This window comes from Dromiciops gliroides, chromosome 5, assembly GCF_019393635.1.
Source record: "Dromiciops gliroides isolate mDroGli1 chromosome 5, mDroGli1.pri, whole genome shotgun sequence".
Lineage (NCBI taxonomy): Eukaryota > Metazoa > Chordata > Mammalia > Microbiotheria > Microbiotheriidae > Dromiciops > Dromiciops gliroides.
In genome coordinates, this window is record NC_057865.1 from 280,003,153 (window position 1) to 280,017,386 (window position 14,234).

A 14,234-nucleotide genomic window follows, 5' to 3' on the forward strand; every position below is an offset into this window, starting at 1 on the left:
CCGAGTTTGGGGGAGCCGAATCACAAGTTCTCTTCTTCCTAGTGCAGGAAAGAGCCTGTGGTCATTGATACTGGGAGAGTTCCCCAACTGAGATTTCAGTGGAAATTATTTTCCAACTTCTGCAGCTCCTTGGGTAAAATAGGACCATTTTCTCCTGGGTTTGCTCCCCAAGCCCAGACAATTTAAATCTGAAAGATCCCTCTGAACTCTATTAATTTTTTGTTTGTTTGTTTTACTATTGAGTATCAAGTTAAAATCAGGAACAGAGATATTTCAAAAATCTAGAGTCGATTTTTCTATCAGACTAAATCCAGCAATGGAGATTCTAAAGGTCCCCCCCCACCCCCAGTTTTCACAGATTTGTTTTTTCTTCTTAGATTTTTCATAAAATCACACTTTGAACAGGGAGGCCTCCTTTTGGCCTAAAGAATTTTTTGTTCTGGTTTCTTATAGTGCCTACTAAGTTGGAATCTTCTCTGGATTAGGGATCAGGTGTAAGGCCCCCAAGGTCTGTCACCCACTAGCTGTGGGACACTGGGCACATGACTGCGACTTTGGGACTCAGTTTACTGCTCCTTCAAAAGGAGATAGCCATCATGCTCACTTTGGACATCTGGGAAGTCTTTTGTTACCTCCCCTCAAGTCCCCAAGATCAGGCATGGGGAAGCACTCTAGTGCTTTACACATGTAAGCTTTTGTGATTTCAATTTTCCCCATAACTATGTTCTCAAAGCTGGGGGTAGGGTGGGGTGGTTGTGTGGAGGTCATCTCTCAGACTGTTGGAGACATAAAGGGCCAGTGATTCTTCCTGTAGTTTGGAAGCCTTGTGCTATATAACTACATAGGTATATCATGTTTGTCATTTTTTTTAAGCCACAGCTATCTGAATTCTTCACATAGGCATAAAATGAAAATTCACCACTTACTGAGTACTTTGCTTTTCCTTTTCCTTGTCACAACTGCAGGGTTAGCCTTAAGTCAGATCCCACCCAGGTGTCCTACTCTCAGGAAAGGGAACACCCTTCTCAACTTTCTCTGGGCCAAAATATTCCTCCAGGACTTTGGCCAGAACCAATCCTAGCTGGTGGCACTTGGATCAAGTGAAAGGTAGTATGTGTTTCAGAGTAAATATCCCCCAGCCTGTTTCAATAGATAAAGGACAGGATTTCATACCAGAGAGCCTGAAAAAATCTTGGAGATTAACTCTCATTTCCCTCATTTGGAAAGGGGGGGGGAGAGGTAAGTGTTGGAGGGAGTGTTAAGGGGGACCAGAAAGGTTTAGTAATTTATCCACGGTCACACAGCAGGCCAATCCTCTGATCCAGGCTTCCAGATTTCCATTCCAGTATTCTCACCGCTATCATTGTCCATTACTATGGAAGGAATGCTGGGTTTAGAATCAAAGAGCCTGTATTTCAATCCTAGTTCACTAGTTTACTATCTTGAAGACCTTGGGCAAGTCATTTAACCTTAATGGGTTTCTGTTCTTCTTCTGGAAAATGAGAAACTTAGCCTAATTGAATTTTAAGTACTATTTTCATCTTTAGCACTGTAATCTCTGCTTTGCAATGTTGGGTCCTTCTACATCATCTATCTAGACATGGGTTGCTTTATATAAAAGCAAAGGATGCTTTTCTCTGTCTCTCTCACAGGCCCCAGGTTTGTGTTTCTTCCTATTCCTCTTAATGTCACTTAAAAACAGTGAAAATTACCTATATGCAGTCATTCATGCTTTTAACAGTCCTTAGCACACAGTAAAAACTTAATAAGTATTTTGTTCAAAATTCATTCGTACCCTACCATATTCTATGAGCTCCCTCCCAAACTATGTGGTGCAGTGGTGAGAGCTGCTAGGCCTGGAGTCAGGAAGACCTGAGTACAAATCCAACCCCAGATACTTACTAGCTGTATGACCCTGACCAAGTCACTTAACCTCTGATGTCCTCAGTTTCCTAAACTGTAAAATGGCAATAATAATAATAACACCTTCCCAAGGTAGCTGGTTGGCAAAACCAGAATGGCTCCTAAAAGACAGCAAGCAGAAAAATGTCCAGCAGACCCCAAATAGTCTTCCCCCCCCTTTTTTTTTGCTGGACAATGAGGGTTAAGTGACTTGCCCAGGTCACACAGCTAGTAAGTGTCAACTGCCTGAGGCTGGATTTGAACTCAGGTACTCCTGAATCCAGGGCCGGTGCTTTATCCACTTTGCCACCTAGCTGCCCTCTGAATAGTCTTAAGTGGGTGTCAAGGTGACAAAGAGATCAGGAAGCCAGAAACAAGCTCAGGTTTACCAACATTTTGCCCAGAGCTATTCCCAGAGCTCCACTTTCCAGCTGATTTAGGGGAGGTGGAATTATTTTGATGAAAAGCTGGGTGTCCACAGTTTTCAAAAGTGGGAAAAACATCGACAGGTTCAAATGAATAACTGTAAAAGTATTGGCTAATTGTGTTGGAGCTGAAACACGGTGGATAGAAAGCCGATCTTGTAGCCACAGAGACTTAGATTCAAGACCCACCCTTGACATATGATCTTGAGCAAGGGAGTCAGGAAGACCTGAGTTCAAATATGACCTTGGACAATTAGTAAATGTGGTTGACCCTCAGCAAGTCACTGAATCCTATTCATCTCCATTTCCTTATCTGGAAAAGGAAATGGTGAACCACTCCAGTATCTCTGCCAAGAAAACTCCAAATTGGGGAATGATAGTACCTACTTCCCAGCATTGTCATGAGGAGATAATAATTACAAAGCACTTAGCATAATGCCTGGCACATAGTCAGCACTATAGAAATGTTAGCTATTACACTGTTGTAACTCAGTGTCCCAGATAAGAAAAGCGAATTTATGATCAGGCACCCAGCAAGTGACTGATGTGGACCGCTAGTTTGTTCGTTTTTTCAGTCCATGGCTAATCCCTCTATCCATGCCACCCTGCTTCTCAATGCCTTAACTTTTACTCTCTAAAAATTATTGTAAGTTGCAAAGAAGTCTCATTAATAATCTTTTCCTCATCCAAGAGGTCATTGTATCAATGATATCACGGGTCTGGTCCCTTTGCCCATATTTTCTCATTTTATCCTCTCAATGATCTTGTGAGGCATTCCTATATTTACAGATGTGGAAACGGAGGCTTGGGGAAATCAAGGTTTTGTGGGGGAGATAGTTGTGTTGTTGTTGTTTTGTTGGTTTGTTTTGTTTTGTTTGTCCAAGGTCTTCTGAGACCAAGTCTTCCTGACTCCAAGCCCTGTCTTACAAAGTTGGAAAACTTTGAGAGTGACAGAGAGTTGTAAACCTCAAAATTCCGGATGCAAAGTGCTTTGCAAACCTTAAAGCCATATGTGCGTATAGACACACGTGTCTCTTCCATCTACATTATGTAAGTGTAAAGGAACTTCGAAGTGTCCTTCCAGCTGGGGCCAGGAAATTACCCCCAGTGTCTTTGCAAGGTCGGGATCTTTTTGGCGGTTAATAGGGATCGCTATTAAACCTACGGAGTCAAATGAGTTTTGAAATCCCTGGAAAACAAGGACAACGGAGAGCACAGAACCTTCCCAGAAAAAAGAGGCCTTTGGAATATAAGCAGTGAATTTAACCTTTTGAACTGAGAGGAGGCCAGGCGCCTATCTGTGTTAAGTCCTGGCTGGCTCGGAAAGGCATGATGGCGTGGCTGGCTTCCCTGGAGGTGAGAAGGGTACCTCACCTGTCTGACTCTTTCTTTCAAAGATCCAGACCGCAGTGTGGGGCGCAAACGCCTGCGTCAGTCCCCGGGCTTTCTCGAAGACTAAAAAGGGGGGGCGTAGATTTGGGGGGAATAAAACAGAAAACATGCCCTTTTCACGCTGGGTCCTTCTAGAGATCTGCTTGGCTGTGATTCATCCCTGGAGACACCTTGCTCCTAGGGGAAATTTTGCGTGTGCATGTGTGTGAAATGTGTCTGAGCCCTAGACTATGGGGAACTGAAGGAAGTGTTCTGTGCTTTAAGTAACAACCAGGCTTTACTAGAATACTCCCGGCCTTCGTTTATTGGACTTTATAGAACAGTCGAACAGGGTACGATGCTCGGCGCCAAGTAGGCTTGGCTGGCTTCCTGAGGCCTGAGAGGGAAGAAGGAAGGGGCACCACCGCTGTTAATGTGGGCAAATGGGTGATTTCGTTGGTTTAGGAAACTCCTTCCACCAAAGTTCACTGACAACAACTGAGCAACTTAAAGAGGTAGAGAAAGTGTTATTGATGGGTGAATCCCCTTTGTGGTGCTGGGAGCTGGTTTACCTCGGAGTCACTGGTCGAGGCCTGCCTCGGGCACAGCGGCTGTGTGACCTTGGACAATGTAAGTAGCAGCTTCGGGCCAATCCCAATAGGTTTGCTTCTGGTACGCGGACAGAGGAAAAGAAAAGAAAAGAAAAGAAAGAGGAAAAGAGGGAAGGGCCAAAAATTTTATTTCTGCAAGGGACTTCACTGGTCACCCAGTCGGCCCTCCTTTTATTACAGATGAGAAAGCAGAGGATCATAAAGACGAAGTGACTTGTACAGGATTATAAATCGGTAAGTAAGGTGCTGGTGGTAGGATTCGAACTCATTATAAAACCAATCCTCTTTTCATTACACCACTGGATAAGATAAGAGTGTGGTCAGATGGTTCCTGCATTTTTTTAAGTACTCCATTCTGAGTCTCTGGGAACTAAGTGGAGCCCAGTTCCGGAGAGGGGATATGGTATTATTTTAACTAAAGAAGTGTGTTGTAGCAGACGTGAAGGATTGGAGGGGCGGGGCGGGGGGGGGGGGGCGGTGGCGCCATTTACAGACCTTAATGCCACTGGGAAGCATAAAGATTATTAAAAGACAGCCCTTCCATCTTCCACAGAAGCACGACCTGGACTTAATTCTTCCCCTACCTTACATGCCCGCTGCCCAGAGAAAATTGCTGCCTTTGGGAAAACCTGCTGTGCCCAGGTTAGCAGCTCAAATGGGAAGAAGCCACGTAGCTTGAGCAAATACGATTGGGGCAATTATTCGGATAATTCCTCGCCCTCTGTACCCACGAATGCAGACTGGCTGGGCGGGCTGAATTCACCTGACTGACTGACTGACTGACTGACTGACTGACTGACTGACTGACTGACTGACTGCTGCTCTGTTCTCCACTTCCATTTTCACTGAGTAGGCAGAGCCACAAAGTGGTTGTCATCTTGCTTTCTCCCACCTCGAACTATATCGCCCCTCCTAAAAGCCCTCCTTCCCCAAAGCACCTCGGTCTCCGAGATTCTTTTGGGAGCAGTTAGCCCACCGGGAGGAGTTGTCTCTGCCCCGCCCAGGGTCCTGTCTCCCATCCTTCCAGATGCGCAATCTGCACCAGCAGGAAGACTCTGCGGGGAAAGGGGGTGGGGGGGTGGGGAGAGAATACTCGTGGGGAATAGATGGGACCGCCTTCGAAAGTGTTGGTTGTTGGAATCACTTAATGACGAGTAGACTGCTTCCAGTTTCCTGTCATGTCTTGAAAGAAGGGGCGTACGCCGGGGATTCCGGGCGGCGAATTCCCTGCTTGCTGCACCAAGGCTGGGATGAGATCTTTCCCTAGCTTTCCCTAGCTTCTCTGTCTTCAAGAAATCAGAGAGAGAGAGAGAGAGAGAGAGAGAGAGAGAGAGAGAGAGAGAGAGAGAGATAGCCAGGCTCATATGGACTTGGGTCCTTCGCCTCTCACACATCTTTCTCTCTTCCTGTCCTCTCCTCACCCCATCCTAGCCCACCCGAAGGTTCTGAGGTTTTCGTGGCCAGACTGAGACAATCTCTGGAGAAGCCCCTCCGGCTGTGCTTTCAGCCTACACCTCTTCCCCCAAAGGCCTGACTCACTCCGCTCTCGCCCAGCACAAGCAGCTAAGTGATGCCTGTGCCCCCTCTCCCCTACACCCCCAAATCTCTTTTCCAGGCACATATCTTCCAGCCCGGACTATATAACGCATTTCACCTAAATCCACACCCACTCCTGTCTCATACAGCACCGAAATTCCTGCAGAAAATACCCATGAGGCGAAGAGGAGGGAGGTGGCTCTGAGCGAGTACACTAAACTCCTCTGCCTTCTCCCTCCCCCGAAACATCTTCCCTAACTTTACTTCTTTGCTCCATCTCTGCTCCGGATGGTGCCTGCGATGTCTTTTCTCTAGAACCCTCCAAATAATCCTTTACCAAACACAGGATCCCGTTCAACAACGCCCCTGGTAGACCTGCTCCTCCTCTTTCCAGGTTCTCCCCCCGCCCCCACCTTCCAAGCAGCCACCCCCGACTCCTGCCCGGCCCCACTCCCCCAGCTGTTTATTCAGCGCTCTGCGCGGCACGCGCCAGGCGCACGCACTGCAACAACAAACCTGGTGAATGGAGAGTTTGCAAGGGATCGGGCGGCGCGAGGGCTGAGGGCCGGGGCGGGGAGGGGGGCCAAGAAGGGGGGGAGGGGAGAGGAGTTTGGGGAGTGGGTGGGAGGAGGGAGGGAGGGAAGGAGGAGGGGGTGGAGTGGGGGCCGGAGTTGCTGCTGCTGCTGCTGCTGCTGCTGTTGCAAGCAGTGGGAGTGGGGGGCGAGGCGGGGCCAAGGAGAGCGCGTGGGGCTGTGTGTCCCATTGAAAAGGCGGCCGCACTCCGGACCGTGAGCACTCACTTCAAGCCAGGGAACGTGGAAGGCGCCAGGGGAGGGAGAGCGAGGAAAAATAAAAGAGAAAGAGAGAAATAAAAAGGGGGCCAGAGCACGACTGCAAGAAGCAGAGGAGACCTAGCAAGGGAGTGAAGGAAGCTCTCGGGGGAGAGAGAGGGGGGCGAGAAGGCGAGACAAGCAGAAGCAAGGAGAGGGGCGAGCAGGAGCAGGAGCAGGCTCCTCACCCGCTTGCCTTTTTTTTTTTTTTTTTTGCAAGAAGGAGCGGCTAGCGGCAGCCTCACACGCGAGCGCCACGCGAGGCTCCCGAAGCCAACCCGCAAAGGGAGGAGGGGAGGGAGAAGGAGGAGGAGCGGTGGGAGGCGGAGGAAAGCCATTGCCACCTTCCATTCCCCCACCCTCAGAGCCTCCCTCTCTTTTTTTCTTTTTCTTTCTTTCTTTCTTTCTTCTTTTTTTTAAACTTCGCTCCAGACCCCTTCCCTTCTGTCCCTTTCCTCTCCTGCTTTGCCCCCGACGTCTCCGCTTTCCCTCCTCCCCGCGCATCCCCTCCTCTCCATCCCTCCCTCTCCCGGCTTCCCCGTCTCCTGGCGGCCCATGGAGAGCCCCTCCAAGATGGAAAGCAGCGGGGTCAGCCAGCAGCCTCCTCCCCCGCCGCCGCCGCCGCAGCCCCAGCCCCAGCCGCCGCCCCAGCCCCAGCCCCAGCCCCAGCCCCAGCCGCAGCCGCAGCCGCAGCCGCTGCCGCCGCCGCCGCCGCAGCCCTTCCTGCAGCCCGCCGCCTGCTTCTTCGCGGCAGCGGCGGCGGCGGCGGCAGCGGCTGCGGCGGCCGCCCAGAGCGCGCAGCAGCCGCCCCAGCCCCCGCAGCAGCAGCAACAGCAGCAACAGCAGCAGCAGCAGCAGCAGCAGCAGCTGAGCCCGGCCGATGGCCAAGCCTCGGGGGGCGGTCACAAGGCAGCGCCAAAGCAAGTGAAGCGGCCGCGCTCGTCGTCGCCGGAGCTGATGCGCTGCAAGCGGCGCCTCAACTTCAGCGGCTTCGGCTACAGCCTGCCGCAGCAGCAGCCGGCCGCCGTGGCCCGGCGCAACGAACGCGAGCGCAACCGCGTCAAGCTGGTCAACCTGGGCTTCGCCACGCTGCGCGAGCACGTCCCCAACGGCGCGGCCAACAAGAAGATGAGCAAGGTGGAGACGCTGCGCTCGGCCGTCGAGTACATCCGCGCGCTGCAGCAGCTGCTGGACGAGCACGACGCGGTGAGCGCAGCCTTCCAGGCCGGCGTGCTGTCGCCCACCATCTCCCCCAACTACTCCAACGACTTGAACTCCATGGCCGGCTCGCCGGTCTCGTCCTACTCGTCCGACGAGGGTTCTTACGACCCGCTCAGTCCAGAGGAGCAAGAACTTCTGGACTTTACAAACTGGTTCTGAACGCCTCCTGCAGCCCAGGCCCGAGGGAAAGCAAACTTTTGGAGCAGGCAAGTTGTGTGTGTGTGTGTGTGTGTGTGTGTGTGTGTGTGTGTGTGTTGAGGGGGGGGGGCGGTGTCTTCTCATTTCCATCCCTTCCCTATGCACCACCTCGGCATGTATGTGTACAGGTCGGGGGAAGGGGGGGGGCTCCAATAAGGTTTTGTTGCGTTTGTGTGTCTGTGTTAAGGGAGAGAAGAGCGCGTGGCATCTGTATCCCTCCCCCTCCCATCCCTGATGTGTGTCTGTGTGCAAAGGCGAGGGGACCCTCCAATAAGGTGCGCGTGTGCGTGTGTGGGGGGGGGGCGTACTTTTCATCTCCATCGCTTCCCTTCTCATCAACTCTGCGTGTGTGTGTGTGTGTGTGTTGAGCCAGACAACTTCTAGCTAGATGGACTGGAGCGCTTCTCGGACATTTGTGGCGGAGGATGAGTGGTGGAGGGACCCGCTGCCGAGGCTAAGGGGGAGGAGTGAAGAGGGCGTGGGCTGGGAAGGGTGGGTTGCTGCTGCCTGTGTGGCAGTGCTTAGCTGGGCCGCCTAGTGAAGGAAGAGCCTTTGAAGAACAGCAGAAGCTGAGGCCCTGGGTGCATCCATCTGCCTCTGTCCCCCCTCTGCCTCTCCCTGCGCCCGGCCCCCCTACTGGATCTCATCAGCCGAGTCTCCACACTGACCTCTCCTGTTGTTGTCATGTTACAGGGTGACCGGAGAGAACCTGCCTCTTTAGCATTTTCTTTTCTCCGGGAGGAAGAAGACGAAATCCAGCCCTCTCCCCTTTCCTCCCCCAAACAACACGCAAACAAACAAAAAGCAACGCCGTGGCTTCAGTTGCGTATCTTCACCTCCCCGAGAGGCCATGAAGTACAGCTCTGTACTGCGCTAGTGTCTTTGCACCTCGCTTCCTGAAGAGGAGGATGAACATTGACTTAGGGGCCTCTGTTTTGGGGGGCGGGGTGTGTGTGCAGAGAAGCCTATGAGCTGCTCAGTGGCAATGGAGTCAGAAGAGGGGGGAATAGCACATTTTTATCGTATACATATGAACGGTAACATCCAAGCCTAGAGCCTAAAGTTCCCCCCCCCCATGACACCCCCTTCCCAAACCCATCTCCCAAAGTACACTTCTTAATCCATCAGGAATGGGTGGCGGGACTTTCCTCCTTGACTCGCTACGGACCTACATTTACTTCCCCCATCAGTTCGTCTGCAATGAAAGTATGCTGTATTCAGAGTCCTTTGAAATCATCCTCTCCTAGTCCCCCTTCCCCCTCCTGACTCAGACCTCCCCCCTTCCTTGACATCTTTTCTACCGTATTCATCTTAAAATGCTTCCAATCTTTTGTGAATTTTTTTTATTATGAAAAAAAATCTATTTGTATCTATCCTAACCAGTTTGGGGATATATTAAGATATTTTTGTATATAAGAGAGAAAGAAAGAGAGAGAGAAAAGAGATTTATAGAAGTTTTGTACAAATGTTTTAAAATGTGTATATCTTGATACCTTACTTAATATGTGATGCTTATTACCTCTGCCTGTTTTAGATCAGTAGTCACCACCACAACTGCCATGTTTTGTAATTGGTTGTGTAAAGGACCCTCCTTACAGGTGGGGCGGAGAAGCTGCCGGATGTACTTTAGCACCAATGTGTCTTACTTTATAGAAACTTTGTTAATGTATTAATAATGTTAAACCCTGTTGGAGGAGGGGACAAAGTTTATGCAGCTATTGTCCAAACGCAAAAAAAAAAATGGTAGCCATTGGTTTTCCTATCGCTGCCTTGTTTTGGGAGAACTGAAAACCACTGCCTATTTTTCTTACTGTTTTATTACAAACTTACAAAGTTCCTGTATAACCCTGTTTTATACAAACTAGTTTCGTAATAAAACTTTTTGTTTTTGTTTTTGTTTTTTGCTTTTTTTAAAGAAAATGATCCATCCAATGTCTCTGGGAAGTTATTGGACAGGACATCTCCACGCCTATGGGCTGGAGCAATGGGAATGGAAGGGAAGGGGCTGGGGTGGATAAGCTAGATGGTACAAAACATGTTAAGTGGCAGAGATGACAAAGATAAGTATTAGTACAGCCTTGGTCAATATGTTGTCCCTGTGATGAATGTAAGAGCAAAAGATAGCTAGTAACAGTTGTGTTCTTGCACATTCTGCAAACGTGCACGCACACACACAAGAGAATAGGGGATGATTAATAGCTCCATTGTCCTTGAGTGAAATCACTGCACGTTCAATAATTCCCCGAAAAGAATAAGCTTGGAAAACAGGGCGCTCCATCCCACACTTTCCATCCCTCTCCAGTGCTTCTAACTTCTCATTGTGTCTCCAGTGAATCGCTCTATGAAATGTAGAGAGAAAGGCTAAGGGGAGGAGAGGGGAACCCTGTGGTAAAAACAAGCTTTCTTGTTTAGGGTGTGGCTCCCCCCTCCCACTCCCCCCCCCCATAGCAAACACACACTTTCTCTTTTCTAGCCTTTGCACAATGACGTTAAACCGCAGATAGATTTGCTGCAGTTCAGAGAATTCCTGGAAAGGGGGAGGGGTGTGAGATGAGAAAGGGGGAGGTCCAAGGGATTGAAATTAAATAAATAAGGCAGAAGAGAAGTAATGTGAGGCAAATTAGAAACACTGATGTAGCTAAGGCTATGGCTCTGTCCAAATAACGTGATCCGTGTGCAAAAATCCCCAATTACCAAGTTTCAAAAAGAATTTGGTTGTGGATTTTATTTCTTGCTTTCTTTTTTCCCCTTTCATTTCTCTTTCCTTTTTTCTTTTTTCTTTCTTTTCTTTCTTTCTTTTTTCTTTTTCTTTTTGGCTAGTCTGCTTGTTGTCAGTTAGCAGGGACGTGACTGGAATCCAAGCCTGTTTTCGCCTGGCTACTTGCTTGCCTTCTGCATTACTTGCAAATTCAGTTTGCGTGCATGAAGCCAAGCGGAAAGGAGAACGCAAAATGCATCTTACAAAACCCAACAAAGAGCGCAGAGCCAGCGTGTCTTACAGAGTTAAAAAGAAAAAAAAAATCTTGCCTGTGTTTGTGCATCCAGCTCTATCGTTGATTCGCACCAATAATGCTACACACATAGATAGACAGGGATATTTTAGGCCGCCAGGCAATGAGCACTCTGAAGTTTCATGGCATTCTCAGAAGTGGTCTTCTTTAGGATGCACTCAGGCCTTTCAGAAACAAACGATCAACGGTGATTAAAATGGGGGGGGGGGAGAGCAGGCAATTCTCCATCTTCATAAATAACCACAGCCTGAGAAAGCTCTGGGCCAGTTTCAAGATTATTGACGAAAATAAGGACAGTGTAATGCTTCCTTCATGTTCATGTTTGGGAAATGAATCTCTCCTCTCCTCTCCTCTCCTCTCCTCTCCTCTCCTCTCCTCTCCTCTCCTCTCCTCTCCTCTCCTCTCCTCTCCTCTCCTCTCCTCTCCTCTCCTCTCCTCTCCTCTCCTCTCCTCTCCTCTCCTCTCTCTCCTCTCCTCCTTTCTCTCCTTTCTTTTCTTCTCTTTTCTTCTCCTTTCTCCTTCTCCCTTCCCCTCATTTCCCCTCTTCTACTCTACTTTCCCTTTCTCTCCTGTCCCTTTCCCTCCCCTCTCCTTCCTTCTCCTCTTCTTCCTCTCCTGTTCTCTCTTCTCACCTCTGTTCTTTCTCTCCTTCTTTCTCTCCAAGCCCCCTTCCCCCAACTCCCTCACAAGTTTACAGATAAGGTATGCAAAAGAAAGTGTAGCTAGTAATTTATGGCTATGAATATAACATTAGGATAGTGTTTCACTGCGTACAAAGGGAATTTTCTCTTCCTTGTGTAGACAGGTGTTCTTTTGCTCACTTCTGAATGGTAAATATTCAGCCCTCATTAAAGTCCAGGGAAAGTTACGCCGTGGTTGGCCACAATGTGTAAGGCAAACTCGGGAAATTCACAAAAACACACACACACACACACACACACACACACACACACACAATTTTGCCGAAGATAGGAAAGGGCAAACCAGGATTGGGGTAAATCTCATTACATCTGCTCTAATCGCTTAGCAACACAAAGCCTTTTCTTGTATCAGGAGGGAGAGGCATTCATGGCGCCCTGACAAGCAGTATTCAGCCAGCATTAGTAAACCCCATAAATCAGAGGCTTCTATTGGGTGCCCGGGGACTTTTTAAAGCTGCATTGGGCTAGCAGAGAGATGCAAAACATAGACACAGGGACTAGTGCATTCTTTCTCTACTCCCATTTTCTTTTGGAAGGGGTGGTGTATGTATGTTGGGGTGGAGGAGGGGTTGTAACATAAACTGGTTGATCAACCAATATAAAATTACAACTTGAAAGCAATTTTTTTTTATTCTTGTTCCAAGAGGGATGCCTACTAACCATTAAGTTTGGGGATTTACATGTTCCAGTGTTGAAAGGGGGATGGGGAGGGGAATTATATATATATATATATATATATATATATATATATATATATATATATATATATATATACACACACACTCACACACACACATATAAACTATTGCCTCAGCCACGGAATCCAATATCAGAAACGAACATGGAGTTGGTGGGGGAGGACATTGAAGCCAGATATCTTGTTCATATGGCCAAACTCTTGGGTTGGGTAGGGGGAGCTGCCTCAAGTTCAACCCATGGAATGGGGTGGGGGCCCAGCATCAAATAAATGAATTAGCAGTCCTGATTCAGAGAAAAAGAGACAGAGAGACAGAGAGGGAGAGACAGAGACAGAGAGATACATAGAGAGACAGAGATACACACACACACACACACACACACACACACACACACAGCCAGCCACTGAATAAGGGTGCAGGTTGACCTTGTGGCAAGCATGATTTCCATTCTAATAATCGCATCTGCCTCAAGCTCATGAGGAAACCAAGGAAGAAAGCTTTCCCCTCTCATTGGATTCATTGGGCCAATAACATTGATCTTTGTGGGTAGACTGGAACACACCCCAGAACCAACATTGGGAACTTAGAATGTTCCAGATGGAAGGAACTTCAACAATATAATACTCCACCGACCTCAATACTTATAAAGTTTGCAATGTCCTGTGTTCACAACAACCCTAAAGGGGTAGGTAGTGAGTTGTACATTTGACAAAGTAACTAAGAGGCCCTAGAACTAGAATCATAGCACCTGTATTCAAACCCCACCTCTTATACTTTTATGACTTTGGACAAGTCAATTCACCTACTTATGTCTCAATTTCCTTATCTGTAAATTGATGGGGTTCAGCTAAAAGACTTTGGACACCCTCCTAGATCTCTGATTGATCTCTTAGATACTGAAATTCAGAATAAGTAAGTGATTGATCCAGCCACCCAGCTAATGTAGTAGCTGGGGCTTAAAATCAGGTCTCTGGACTCCAAATTCAGTTCAATTTCAACCTGTCTTAGGCAGAGGTACTCATAGAAAATTAATTGAGACCAGGTTAAGCATTACTGGGAGATAACACTCTAGTTACTTTCTAAAGCCCAATCTATTCCAATGGACAGTCTTTGCTATATCTAGGGGCCCTGGGCCTCAGGAGAAGAGCAATGCACTACCCAATTAAGCCCTTCTAACAAAGAAAGCCATTAAGGCATTCATCAAATAATAATAACTGACATTTATATAGTGCTTTAGAGTTTGCAAAGCTGCTCCACACATATAATCTCATCTGCACCTCAGAAGTTCATGGCAGTCAACACAGGTATCAACATCCCCATTTTCTGGATGAGGAAACAATTTTTGAGAGGTAAGGTGATATACCAAAGGTCACACAGATAGTAATCATTCAGTCAATGAGCTTTTATGTCTGGACCACTGTCAGGTATTGAAGATAACAAATACAAAAGAGAAAGAATGCTGAGCCTCAAGCAGCTTAGATTTTAGGGATCTGAACCAGGGTCTTGCTGACCCCAAGTCCAGTACTCTGTAGGTGAAAAATGATTCTATCAAAGACTGGAGGGGCATCTTTTGGGCTGGCAAGCCCCCTACCCTTTCTCTTCTCCCGCTCTCAATTTTTTGTTTTGTTTTCAACTCCATCTATATTTAAAGTGAGGTCCACTGTCCTCCAAAAACAGCTAATGACCAGATTTTAATCACTTTCCAGAACCTCCTCCTCCTCCTCTCTCCC

The 14,234-nt window shown here is 48.1% G+C and overlaps 1 protein-coding gene across 1 annotated transcript; it reads left to right on the forward strand.

Moving 5' to 3' along the window:
• Positions 1-6,590: 6,590 nt before the first annotated feature.
• On the forward strand, positions 6,591-9,989 carry ASCL1 (achaete-scute family bHLH transcription factor 1). Its single transcript, XM_043965194.1, has 2 exons — positions 6,591-8,102; positions 8,788-9,989. The coding sequence occupies exon 1, from the start codon at positions 7,231-7,233 to the stop codon at positions 8,053-8,055; it is 825 nt and encodes a 274-aa protein (XP_043821129.1). The 5' UTR covers positions 6,591-7,230; the 3' UTR covers positions 8,056-8,102; positions 8,788-9,989.
• The last annotated feature ends 4,245 nt before the right edge of the window (positions 9,990-14,234 follow it).

Excerpts from the sequence above, each read along its gene's own strand:
- ASCL1 (XM_043965194.1), top strand. The coding sequence starts at position 7,231 with ATGGAGAGCCCCTCCAAGATGGAAAGCAGCGGGGTCAGCCAGCAGCCT.